Below are 13213 nucleotides of genomic sequence, written 5' to 3'. Positions count from 1 at the left end.
CTGTTGCTATTTGTTTAGTGTTTCGAGTTCTGTGTTGTAGCAGAGTAGCGAAACTCGGCGTGTGGCTGCGTTATAGTTGTGCCAAACACACACACACATACACACACAACAAGTAAAAACACACACACCACCACCGAAACACACACAAATCCCATATCCAAAGCGAGTTCGTGTCCTCATCGGCTGTTGAACTATTGACGACAAACTGGACTCTCGCATTTGGCTCTCGAGGCAGTGAGTCAGAAATAGAAATACAAACCATAAACTTTTGCTGCTGAGAGTGTATATATTATATATATATTTATATATACACGGATCGTTTCACAAATAACTTAAGAACATAACAAGATGAGTCTTTTTCGGTTTCACGAATTTTTTATACCCTTCCAGATTTAGGTTCTATTTCCTGTTTCATACAGACATTGTTGCTTATGCGTTAGGAGCAGCATTTAGCTCAAAATTTATGTTTCAATTAAAAACTTCAAAATTACAGTAAATGGTAGACTATTTGAAATGGAAGATTAGTTCACATTCAATTCAACTCAGTCTTAAATAATGACTAAGCATATATTAACATAATCCCATAATGGGTTAGACACATTTCATGACCAAACTAAAACATACTCTGCAAGGGTATAAAAAATGAACAATTTCGAAACCACTGTGTTTTCAAATAAATATTTTATAGCTAGCCTATTTGTGTGTTCATTACATTGCTGCTTAATGATAAATACTTAATGACATATGGAATACAGGAGAGAGTGAGATACACTTAAGAGACACTCAAAGTGGCTGCTGATCATTTGCCATATTAGCTGCAAGTTTGTATAACTTCTTAATTTCCGATTTGGCGCATGCATCGTAGATCTTCTGATGCATTTCCTGCTCTTGCTCAATGAGCGGCTCAATGGCCGTGAACCTTGCCTGCTCCGCCTCCAGCTCAGCCAGCATGGCTAGATTCTGTGCAGAGTAATGAAAGTGAGTAAAGATTAGATGGAGAGTGGCTTTAATTTAAATCGGACTAACCTGCCGATAGCGCAGCTTCAGTTCCTCCATTTCGGCAGCCTTTGCTTCCTCCTCGGCACTGGTGAAGTTCTGTTCCAGCTCAAAGTCCTTGATGTTCAGGACATGCGACGGAACCTGAAAGTTAGTTTTATCCAACTCGTGCATGTGATCTAGTTTCGCCTGAACGGATTTCTGCATGAGACTTATCACTTTGTCCTTTTGCTCATTCAGCAGCACGGATGTGGCAGGCGTTTCAATCTTCTTAATGGTCGATTCAACAGCTTTGCCAACGAGCGCTTGCACCAGATTTTCGCCTTGGAAAAAAATACACAAATTGTAAGCAACGCAGTTGACTTAGTGCAACAATGCATTTAACCTACGCTCCAAGGAAATTTGTTCAGGCGTAAAATTGAAGAACTCCAAATTATAGGCGCTTTGCTCGAAATCCATTTTGTTTTATGTTTAATCTTTAAGAACAAACAAATATGATGCTAAAATTTGCGCGAATCTCTTAAAAAACATATTAATCGAGCATAGCGATAGTTGGCGTGATATCGATAGTTGAATGATCCAACGGTGTGACCAGATCTGTCGTGTTTGAAAAAACTTCTCTTGAACTGAATATGTGCTTTTAAATAATAATAAATTTAAATAATCATGAAGACTTGCTGTAAAACAGCACTAAAACTGCTCTTTTCTGTTGCACAAATTCATTTGTGTGTTTTACGTTGACTATAATAGCGATAAATTGAAAAACAAGAAAAAATACTTAATTTAATACTAGAGAGAATTGTTGCATTGCTGAAGGCTGCAATTGTCCGGCAGTTAAACATAACCCCACATAGAATTCTGATTAGGTTCTTGCGTTCGTGTGCAGTGTTTGTTGACAATATTCAAACATGAGATTAGTGTCAACATAAATAAGATTTCCAAGCTAATAATAAAACCATTTCATACAATATTGGTACTTGTTTGTGCTCTGCCTAAATGCTCATGCAAAAATGTTCAACGAATGGCATTCGGGGGCTTTTTTCCCGCGCCTTTGCCACCAAACAACATATTGTTGTACATCCCGAGATTCGATATGCCCTGGAACACAGGCAGCCTGTGGTGGCGTTGGAATCGACGATTATCACCCATGGCATGCCCATGCCTGAAAATGTGGAAACAGCGCTACAGGTGGAGCAGGAGGTGCGTCAAAACGGAGCTCTGCCGGCCACAATTGGCATAATTGATGGCTGCATCAAAGTTGGCCTAACACAGGAGGAGTTGCTCACGTTGGCGCAGAAGCCGCGCGAGGAGGTCATCAAGTGCTCACGCCGCGATCTGCCCTATGTGGTCGCAACGGGACAAAGTGGTGGTACAACAGTGGCGGCCACCATGATTGCGGCGCATCGCGTCGGCATCCCAATCTTTGCCACTGGCGGCGTTGGTGGCGTTCATCGCGAAGGTCACATAACGCTCGATGTCTCTGCGGATCTCGTTGAGCTCGGACGCACACCAGTCGCCGTCGTCTGCAGCGGTGTCAAGTCCATATTGGATATACCGCGCACGCTGGAGTATCTGGAGACGCAGGGTGTCTGCGTCGCCAGCTATCAGAGTGCAGGTGGCATTTTCCCTGACTTCTATACGCGCGACAGTGGCTGCAAGGTGCCCTATAATCTGTCCACCGCTGCCCAAGCCGCAGCGCTCCTCAAATCATGGCGAGAGCTGCAACTGGAGTCCGGCGTGCTTATCGGCGTGCCCATTCCACTTGAATATGCCGCCGAGAAGACAGCCATAGATGCGGCAATTAGGGAAGCAAATGCTGCAGCTCAGGCGCAAGGCGTTAGCGGCAAGGAGGTGACTCCTTTCCTGCTGGCGCACATCGCACAGTTAACCAAGGGTCGAAGTCTGCAGGCGAACATTGCGCTGATCAGGAATAATGCCGCAGTGGCGGCACAAATTGCCTGCGAGCTGGCAAATAAATCTGTCCAAAAGACATCCCCGAGCGGCGGTTCCTCAAGAAAGCCCCTTGTGATAGGCGCTTCCATTCTGGACTTGTCATTCACAGTCAAAGAACAAAGGGATATGCAGCTGGATGGCGCCACCTATTCAGCTGTAACCAAACAGGCAGCTGGTGGCGTTGGACGCAATATTGCCGAGGGCATCTATAAGCTCTATGGAGCAGTTAACCTCATCTCTGCGGTGGGCAGCGATCAGCTGGGACATATGCTGCGACAGTTGATGCCGGCGGCACTGCAACGTAGTCTTATTGTGGATGAGACTCATGCCACATCACTCTGCTCGCTGGTCTTTGATCAGTCCGGAGATTGCAAGCTGATCCTGGGTGACATGGAGGTGCACGATAGCATTACGCCTGAGGTGCTAGCCACACAATCCGATCTCTTCTCGGATGCACCACTCATTGTGATGGACTGCAATATATCGGAGCAGGCAATGGCCTGCACACTGCAGCTGGCCCAGAAGTTTCAGGTAAAGCGAACCGAACTCTAAAATAATACTTAGTTTGAAATTGGAAAACGATGTTTAAAAAATAAAAATCAATAAACAACTTTCTTTTCAGGTGCCTGTGTTCTTTGAGCCCACGGATATGTATATAGCTGGCAAACCGTTCAAGCTGAGCCCGGACCTAACGCAGAACATTCGTCTGCTCAAGCCGAACATGCACGAACTGAAGACCATTGTGGAGACCATAACTGGACAGCATGTGGCGTGGCAGCCAAATACGAAAGTGGCACGCTCCCAGCTGCTGGAGCAGGCCAAGCAGCTGTTGCAGCAAATTGAAAAGCATTTCAATTGCATCATTGCGACCTTGGGGGATCATGGAGTGTTGCTCAGTTTTCGCTCCGATGCCGAATGCGATGCGAGCAAGTTGCTCTCACTGACGCCCAGCTGTGAGCACATTACACGCTTCTATGCGGCGCCCAAGGTGCAGAATATAGTGAATGTGTCCGGTGCGGGTGATAGTTTCTGTGCCGGCTTCATTACCGCGCTGTTGAAGGATCACAGTTTAGATGAATGCGTCGCCGCGGGTTTTGTGTCGGCGGAGCGAGCTTTACTCTCCGAATCGGCGGTGCCGGCAACATATTTCCCCGATCCGCAAACATTCGAGAGCAACTTCAAGCAGACGCTGAAATCGCTGCAGTGCCGGAGCATCTAGAGTCTGAAACAGAAATCAGACGCGACGACTACTTGAACACTCAGGGTTCTCAATTTATTGTTAATATATAAATATATATATATATCTGGATTCCTATATGTGTACGAAGAAAGCTTGTCAATGGGCCCATCTGAAAGAGTGGCAATAAATGTGATGTTTGTTATGGTTCCTTTCTATAATATATATTTTCATTTGATTTAACTCACAGCTTTATCACTTTATCCTTGCCGCCGGAGGCAACGCGTGAACCATCGGGCGCCCAATCAACGGCAAAGACTTCGTCCGCGTGTCCAGGCAGTTCCTGTGCCATTTTCTTGCTTTGGACGCTCCACACTGCACAACGGTCAATTGGATTATTAATAAGAGCAAACATTTGAATATCAATTTGATATATATATAGAGGACCGATCTAAAGAAGTTGTTACTTATATTTAGAAACTAAAAATTATTAACTGTGGAGAAAAGGATGGATCCATCCTAATATGTGATTACTTAAATGTAGAAACTTAATAAAGTCTTTTGCAATATTCAAATGCACCCCACAAGTTAATCCAAATCAGATCAGCTTAATAGATACGCACCCTTCAACGTGGAGTCCTTGCTGCCGGAGACAATTAAGCGCGAATCCGCTGACCAGGCCAGCGTGTAGACGGCCTGCACATGACCGCGGAATGTAGCTATGAATTTGCCGTCATGTGCACGCCACAGACGGACAGATTTGTCAAAGGATGCGGAGGCGATAAGTTTCACATCCGGCGAGTACTTGACATCGTTCACCACATTCTGGTGGCCAGTCATGCGTTCCACGCACTTGTTCTGGTTGTTGCGCCACAAGTATAAAGTGTTGTCGTCCGAGCAGGATACCAGCGATTCCACCTCATCCGGACAGACGGCCTGGTAGCGCTTCAGTGCGGCTGCGCGTAATTCCTCAGCTTAAAGGTGCAGGTGGGAAATTATTGTAATATGATATTGAATAGGTATAATTACTGCAACACTTACTGCTCATGCTGAGATGCGACTTGAGACGATCCTTTAGCGGCTGAAAGGGTCCCGTGCGCAGCACATAATCCGTGCTCAGCGCAATGCTGTTCACCCAGTGGGCATGGCCGGAGTAGGTGCGACACAGGATGCCATCGGCAGCACGCCACATCTTCACAGTGCGATCCTTGGACGAGGTGTAAATCAAACCAGCGCCTCCCCAGCGCACGGCAGTGACGGCATTCGTGTGCCCAGCGATATTGAGCAGACACTGACCGAGTTTAACATCCCAGATGCGACAGTCACCGTCGCTACTGGCCGACGCCAATTTACGGCACTCGGGATTCTGATGATAAGGCTCCCAGCTGAGGGCGTTGATGTGCTTCCTATGGCCGGTCAAGGTTCGACCGACTTGCTGCCCCGTCTCCGGATTCCAGATAATGATGTTACCTGATTTACAAGCGCTCGCGAGCCGTTGGCCATCCGGCGCCCAGGCGACGCAGAGCACCCACTGCTTGTGGCCGGTGCAGGTGAAATGTGGCGTCTCTGTATTGAGATCCCATAAGCGCACTGTTGTATCCCCACTGCCACTGGCCAAGTGAGCACCGTCTGGACTAAAATGCAGCGATACAATCGCCTCGGCATGTCCCGGCATGGAGCTTGTGCATCTGGTCACTGGACGCACTTTGAAAACAGCCTGCGGCTGATAGACGATGTCGATAACATTCTCCGTGTCCACAGTGCTCAGATCGAGTGTGTCCTCCAGTGACTTCTTGATCTCATCTTCGCCCACAAAGAACAGATAAGGTGTCGCTTCCTCGTTCTTCAGCAGGGCATTGCAAATGAGGCCCAGCTGCTGTGTTGTAATCCCCGAGGGCAGATCTATCGGTGGACCGGCCTCTTCGCCAGTGTCTGATATTAGGCGGGCTTGCAGCGTCTGTGGCGCCACAATCACCGCTTCAGGTTTACTTTCCGTTTTCTGTTTCTTTGCGAACATTATGCGCGTTGAGCAGTCGAAGGAAAACACGCATAAATTAAAACAACAAAACAAAACACGTGCGCCGCTGCTCTGTTAACTGTTAACAGTTTGCTAACATGTTAGTAACATATATTTTTCTGAATGACAAATGTTCTGTCTTACAAGAACATGATAAACTGCACTTATGTTTTTTCGCTCGGCTTTACAAAGTTTTGATTCTAAGTAATCATATATAAAATATATATGATTTTAGCCGGCAAAAGCTGGCACGAATTTTAAAATTAACAGCTGTTGATGTTAGCAGACCGATGACAGAACAACCATATCGTAATCGATAATCACCACTTAGGTGTTGCTTAATGCTTATCGGTATATGTAACCATTTCACAGCACTGTCGAACAATTTTCATGTACGCGTTTTTCATACGTTTGCCATACGTTTGTCGTACGTTTGTTAAATAAAAATAAAATGGAAAATATACCGCGTACTCATGAAGGTAAGTGAAACGTTATTATTAATATGCTGTAGATAACACTAATTAATATTGGTGTACAGAAAATTGCCCTAGGAAACGGTTAATTTCCTTGTTGTATGTTGTATGTTTGTTTTTTTTTCGCTCTACAATAAAAATCAATTTTAATGTATTTAATTACATTTTCAGACATTGAGGCGCAAATATCGGATATACAAGCTAAAAAGACAGAGTTGGCGAAGACAAATGCGGCGGCGGCAGGTGTTGGTCTGCTGGAAAGCGGTGGTTTCTTCGACACCGATCTGTACGACGATGAGGCGGCAACGGGAAAGGGGGCTAAGGGTCGCTACGAGGGCTATAACACATCGATAGCGGCCAACGATGATGAGGGTGACGAGGATGAGGAGGACGATGGCTTCCCAGTGCCACAGAAACGTACCACATACACGGCACCCATATCTGTGCTGAAGGATGTGACACAGGGCAAGGAGGATGTTGATCCACTGGCGGATCGCCGGCGACCTACAATTGCCGATCGCGAAGATGAGTACAGACAGAAGAGACGTCGCATTATAATCTCGCCGGATCGTGCGGATCCCTTTGCGGATGGCGGCAAGACACCGGATGTGGGCTCCCGCACCTACACGGACATTATGCGTGAACAGATGCTCAAGGGCGAGGAGTCGGAGCTGCGTAGACGCATCATGGAGAAGTCCAAGGAGGGCACTCTCGTAAAATCTTCAAATGGTGAAAGTGCCGCATCTAAGGATGGCGGACGAAAGCGTGGGCGCTGGGATCAGACAGTCAGCGATAGCTTCATACCCGCCAAAGTGGCAGCCACGCCCAGCAGCGCAGCAACGCCCACCTGGGAGGACGTAAGTAAAAATTAAATATGTATTTATATTTAGGGCAAGGGAGCAGAGCTAATCCCGGCAATCATTGAACAGTTTACAGATAAAAACTAATAAATCTTTGTTGTCATTAATTTCAGAAAACACCTGGAGATCATCGTTGGGATGAAACACCCGGTCACAAGGGTAGCGAGACACCTGGGGCAACACCTGGACTGGGCACACGCATCTGGGATGCGACGCCGGCGCACGCCATGACGCCTGGACATGAGACGCCCGGCCATGAGAAGTCGGCGCGTCGCAATCGCTGGGATGAGACACCAAAGACGGAGCGTGAGACGCCCGGACACAGCGGCTGGGCCGAGACACCCAAGCCGGATCGCACGGGCAGCGGTGCCGGCGAGAGCATCTCCATTGAATCAACGCCGGGCGCGTCTAAGCGACGATCGCGATGGGACGAAACGCCCTCAAATGCAACCCCTTCGATAACGCCCAGCAATAGCAGCGCCATGACGCCCAGCATGACGCCACATGTAACACCAGGACATGGCACACCCATGCTCACACCCGGTGGCAGCACACCCATCGGCGTCAAAGCCATGGCCATGGCAACTCCCACGCCAGGAGCACTGGCCGCGATGACACCAGAGCAACTGCAAGCCTACCGCTGGGAGAAGGAAATCGATGAACGAAACAGACCCTACACTGACGAGGAGCTCGATCAAATGTTTCCGCCCGGCTATAAGATATTGCCACCGCCCGCCGGATATGTGCCACTGCGCACTCCTGGACGCAAGCTAATGGCCACGCCCACGCCCATAGCTGGCACACCGGCTGGTTTCTTCATTCAGGTGGAGGATAAGAATGCCAAATTTATGGACAACCAGCCAAAGGGACTGAATCTACCGTTTATGAAGCCAGAGGATGCGCAATATTTCGACAAGCTGCTCGTCGATGTCAATGAGGATGCCCTGTCGCCCGAGGAGCTGAAGGAGCGTAAAATAATGAAACTATTGCTGACCATCAAGAATGGTTCGCCACCAATGCGTAAATCTGCACTGCGTCAGATGACGGACAAGGCACGAGAATTTGGAGCTGGACCGCTATTCAATCAGATTCTTCCACTCTTGATGTCGCCCACGCTAGAGGATCAGGAGCGGCATTTGCTTGTCAAGGTCATCGATCGTGTACTGTACAAACTGGATGATCTGGTGCGTCCGTTTGTGCACAAAATTCTGGTGGTCATTGAGCCGCTGCTTATTGATGAGGATTACTATGCACGTATCGAAGGCCGAGAGATTATATCGAATTTGGCCAAAGCTGCTGGCCTGGCAACAATGATATCCACCATGCGACCGGATATTGACAACATTGATGAGTACGTGAGGAATACAACGGCGCGTGCATTTGCCGTGGTTGCCTCCGCCTTGGGAATACCCTCGTTGCTGCCCTTCCTGAAAGCTGTGTGCAAATCAAAGAAGTCGTGGCAGGCACGGCACACTGGCATTAAGATTGTGCAACAGATTGCTATACTTATGGGTTGCGCCATTCTGCCGCATCTCAAGGCACTGGTGGAGATCATCGAGCACGGACTGGTAGATGAGCAGCAGAAGGTGCGTACCATAACAGCGCTGGCAATTGCAGCGCTTGCCGAGGCAGCAACTCCATATGGCATTGAGTCCTTCGATTCTGTGCTGAAGCCCCTGTGGAAGGGCATAAGGACGCATCGTGGCAAGGGTCTGGCTGCGTTCCTCAAGGCCATTGGTTATCTAATACCCCTGATGGATGCCGAGTATGCCAATTATTATACACGTGAGGTGATGTTGATTCTGATCCGTGAGTTCCAGTCGCCCGACGAGGAGATGAAGAAGATTGTGCTCAAGGTGGTGAAGCAATGTTGCGCCACAGATGGTGTGGAGCCGCAGTACATCAAGGAGGAGATTTTGCCGCACTTTTTCAAATTCTTTTGGAATCATCGAATGGCACTGGACAGACGCAACTATCGCCAGCTGGTCGACACCACAGTGGAGATTGCCAACAAGGTGGGCACCTCGGAGATCATTAATCGTGTCGTCGATGATCTGAAGGATGAGAATGAACAGTATCGTAAGATGGTCATGGAAACGGTCGAGAAGATTATGGGCAATCTTGGCGCAGCGGATATTGATTCACGTCTCGAGGAGCAGCTCATTGATGGCATCCTATATGCCTTTCAAGAGCAGACCACCGAGGATGTGGTCATGCTCAATGGCTTTGGCACCATCGTCAATCAGCTGGGCAAGCGTGTGAAACCGTATTTGCCACAGATTTGCGGCACCATTTTGTGGCGTCTCAATAACAAATCCGCCAAGGTTCGTCAGCAGGCGGCCGATCTTATCTCACGCATCGCTGTTGTGATGAAGACGTGCCAGGAGGAGAAGCTCATGGGCCATCTGGGCGTGGTGCTCTACGAGTATTTGGGCGAGGAGTACCCGGAGGTGCTTGGCAGCATTCTGGGTGCACTCAAGGCTATTGTCAATGTCATTGGCATGACCAAGATGACGCCACCGATCAAGGATCTGCTGCCCCGCCTGACGCCCATACTTAAGAACCGGCACGAGAAAGTGCAGGAGAACTGCATCGATTTAGTTGGTCGAATTGCTGATCGCGGACCGGAATACGTCTCGGCGAGAGAATGGATGCGCATCTGTTTTGAGCTGCTGGAGCTGCTCAAGGCCCACAAGAAGGCGATCCGGCGAGCGACGGTGAACACCTTCGGTTATATAGCCAAGGCAATTGGACCACACGATGTGCTTGCCACGCTGTTGAATAACCTCAAAGTGCAGGAGCGACAGAATCGTGTCTGCACCACGGTGGCCATTGCCATTGTTGCGGAGACCTGTCGTCCCTTCACCGTGCTCCCTGCCCTGATGAATGAGTACCGTGTGCCAGAGCTGAATGTACAGAATGGTGTTCTCAAATCTCTATCATTTCTCTTCGAATACATTGGCGAGATGGGCAAGGACTATATTTATGCGGTGTGCCCCCTGCTCGAGGATGCTCTAATGGATCGCGATCTGGTGCATCGCCAGACGGCCTGTTCGGCCATCAAGCACATGTCCCTCGGCGTCTATGGGTTTGGCTGCGAGGATGCTCTCACGCATCTGCTCAATTATGTGTGGCCGAACATCTTTGAGACATCGCCACATCTGGTGCAGGCCTTTATGGACTCGGTGGATGGGCTGCGAGTGTCGTTGGGCTCCATCAAGATACTGCAGTACACGTTGCAGGGTCTGTTTCATCCGGCGCGCAAGGTTCGCGATGTCTACTGGAAGATCTACAATTCGCTGTATATTGGTGGGCAGGATTCGCTCATCGCTGGCTATCCGCGGATCACCAACGATCCGAAGAACCAGTACGAGCGCTACGAGCTAGATTATACACTCTAAGCGGGAGCAGCTTGGGCCGGAACCGGAGCCGGATGAGCAGCAGCATCTAATTTACTCTAGTTTGGTTAAGATGAATTACACAAATATAACGCGAATTGTACAAAACGAGTATTTATTCTAAATTTTTATAGTAGTTGCGCAACATAATGGAACTACTGTGGACCAGAGCTGTAATCGTATAATTCATTAACTGCATTTAAATACAATTTTAGTTACCAGCAATTATACTGAGCATTTGTAATGGTAATTACAATTTTAAATTACTAGCAACATCAATTACAATTACTTAAGTAAGTTGACTTTAGGCATTAGTACTGAGCATCGGTATATTGGATGTGTGTATTTAATTACTAGCAATAACAAATACTTGGAGTAATGATAATTTTCAGTTAAGTATCCAATCCAGTGACGCATCTTTTTGTTGCCAGAAAATTGCGATTAATTCAATTATATTACCATTCCGCATCAATTTTTGTTATTGCCAGCAATTAAAAAGTAATTTAGCTGGAATCCATAATCGCCCATTAGTTCATTGACATTTTGAAATATCAATAATTATAATTACGATTAGTACTTTTGTTTTTTGCAATTCTTTTTGAGCAATTGTAATGGCAATTAAAGTTTTATTACCAAATAATTGATATAGGATATTGTCTTTTTTATCTTGCGATTAATTTGTTTTTTCATAAATACTTTAGTAGTGGTATTCAATTTTGGCATAACTTCTTATCAATTGCAGTGGTAATTGTACAAAAATTACCGAAAGATTGAATTTTTATATAAAAAGATATTAATTAATTGCCAGCAATTTGACAATTACTTCGAGTAATTATGTTTAATTACTGAGTAATTGATATAGTGGAAATTGTGAATTTCTTTTCATTCTAAGTAATTACAGCTCTGCTGTGAACTAATCTTTTGGCTTAGGCATTAATACAAGTATGTGTGCTTATGTGTGTGTATGTGTGTGTTGGATTATCATTTGGAGAAGTGTTCCCGGTTGCCTGCTATCGTCGCAGCATGGACTCGACAATATCGATGAGGCTCTGCAGTCCGAACATATAATTATGATCCGGTTGCGCGTCCTCAGCCGGAAAGATGTGCGCAAAGTCAATGCAACGCACACGTACCCATTGACTTGCTGCAGTGGTGGGCAGGACAGGATCCGCAGCAGCCTGATGGTAGCCATTAAGCAGCGGCTTAGTCGCCAAACTTTGTAGCTGCTCAAAGTCATAGCAGATGAGCAGGGAGCTGGCGTAGAAGTGGAGCAGCCGTTGTCGCTTGAACCAGGAGCGGATGCCACGCAGCTGGCGGAGCACCTCGTGCAGCAGCACATCGCAGTGGGGCTTGCTGTCCGTGTTGAAAAACAGTGCCAATGCCTTGTGGAATCCCTCAATATTCAGACTTTTGCCAAAGTCCCGACCATGCCGAATGAGTGTAGTCTCCTCCGGCTGATGCTTGTCGCGTCGATAGACCTGGAAGCCGGGCAGACACAAGCCCAGATTCTGCTTACAAATCACATACTTTTGTTCTTCAATGGTGCGCTTGTGTGGCGATGACAACGGATCCCAGGTGCGCCGTCCGATCTTCACGTCCATGACGCATGGCTTGGCCATGCCGTGAGTCAGATCCTCCAGGTTGATGAACGTGTGCTCACGCTGATTTACAACCAGTTTCACCGGGCCGTAGTAGCGAGGAACGTACGCCGCGAGAGCGGCCAACACACCCGAGTCCGCTTCACCTGTCCCACCGTCGCCAGCGCCGTTGAGGTTATTGCCAGTGATGATGGGGGGCGTTGCACCCGCTGGTGACGACGCAATTGACACCGTCGCCACAGCTGCCGTCGCCGCCGCTAGTGACTCATAGAAGTTCAATTCACGCACACCGCACTCCGGTTTGCCCAGCGGCTTGAAAACGCGGCCTTCGCCAGCCGCTTGGAGCAGTCCGACGGCAGTGGAATTTGTTGCCTCGAATGTGTGGCCTGCGACCTGTGTGCCCAGCTGGCGGTAGCCCATCGGTACGACTGGCGATGCTGTCACATTTTCTTGTTCCTTTTTGGCCATGTCTGGACTCGCACTCAAAAATCTCAAAGCAGCAACAACTGCAGCAAAAACAGCGCAAAAACAAAAGTAGTGTTGCAAAGCGGCGCTCTCTGATAAAAATAGTGGTTTTTAATTAGCATGTTACTCATAAGGGTAAACTTGATTTAGCATATCATAAAGCATCTTGCGATTCGTCGCAGCTTATGAAACGCAGTACTATAGCTGACACATATAGTTCATAATATAATGACAGAATTGTTATATTTTTAGCAGATTACACAAAAAGATAAGCTT

The 13213-nt window shown here is 47.6% G+C and overlaps 5 protein-coding genes across 5 annotated transcripts; 2 read left to right on the top strand and 3 right to left on the bottom strand.

Moving 5' to 3' along the window:
- Positions 1-272: 272 nt before the first annotated feature.
- Positions 273-1521, bottom strand: LOC6561423. The gene is made up of 3 exons (XM_001988530.2): positions 1386-1521; positions 1027-1319; positions 273-960 (listed from the first exon to the last, which is right to left on the bottom strand). The coding sequence occupies exons 1-3, from the start codon at positions 1453-1455 to the stop codon at positions 784-786; spliced, it is 540 nt and encodes a 179-aa protein (XP_001988566.1). The 5' UTR covers positions 1456-1521; the 3' UTR covers positions 273-783.
- Positions 1522-1855: 334 nt separating this feature from the next.
- On the top strand, positions 1856-4701 carry LOC6561376 (pseudouridine-metabolizing bifunctional protein C1861.05). The gene is made up of 2 exons (XM_001988531.3): positions 1856-3480; positions 3572-4701. Exons 1-2 carry the CDS (start codon positions 1993-1995, stop codon positions 4166-4168), a joined length of 2085 nt encoding a protein of 694 aa, XP_001988567.1. The 5' UTR covers positions 1856-1992; the 3' UTR covers positions 4169-4701.
- LOC6561377 (protein Notchless) lies at positions 4198-6259 on the bottom strand. Its single transcript, XM_001988532.3, has 4 exons — positions 5168-6259; positions 4750-5100; positions 4375-4501; positions 4198-4298 (listed from the first exon to the last, which is right to left on the bottom strand). The coding sequence occupies exons 1-4, from the start codon at positions 6141-6143 to the stop codon at positions 4286-4288; spliced, it is 1467 nt and encodes a 488-aa protein (XP_001988568.2). The 5' UTR covers positions 6144-6259; the 3' UTR covers positions 4198-4285.
- A 301-nt stretch (positions 6260-6560) lies between these two features.
- On the top strand, positions 6561-11514 carry LOC6561378 (splicing factor 3B subunit 1). Its single transcript, XM_001988533.3, has 3 exons — positions 6561-6622; positions 6788-7473; positions 7590-11514. The coding sequence occupies exons 1-3, from the start codon at positions 6595-6597 to the stop codon at positions 10875-10877; spliced, it is 4002 nt and encodes a 1333-aa protein (XP_001988569.1). The 5' UTR covers positions 6561-6594; the 3' UTR covers positions 10878-11514.
- On the bottom strand, positions 11496-12986 carry LOC6561379 (inositol polyphosphate multikinase IPK2). The gene has a single exon (XM_001988534.3). The coding sequence runs from the start codon at positions 12938-12940 to the stop codon at positions 11885-11887; it is 1056 nt and encodes a 351-aa protein (XP_001988570.1). The 5' UTR covers positions 12941-12986; the 3' UTR covers positions 11496-11884.
- Between the last annotated feature and the right edge of the window lie 227 nt (positions 12987-13213).

The sequence above is a fragment of the Drosophila grimshawi genome, unplaced genomic scaffold, assembly GCF_018153295.1.
Source record: "Drosophila grimshawi isolate 15287-2541.00 unplaced genomic scaffold, ASM1815329v1 contig_1377, whole genome shotgun sequence".
In the NCBI taxonomy this organism is placed as follows: Eukaryota; Metazoa; Arthropoda; class Insecta; order Diptera; family Drosophilidae; genus Drosophila; species Drosophila grimshawi.
The sequence above is the reverse complement of the archived record's forward strand: the minus strand, read 5'-3'. Positions and strand labels throughout refer to the sequence as shown.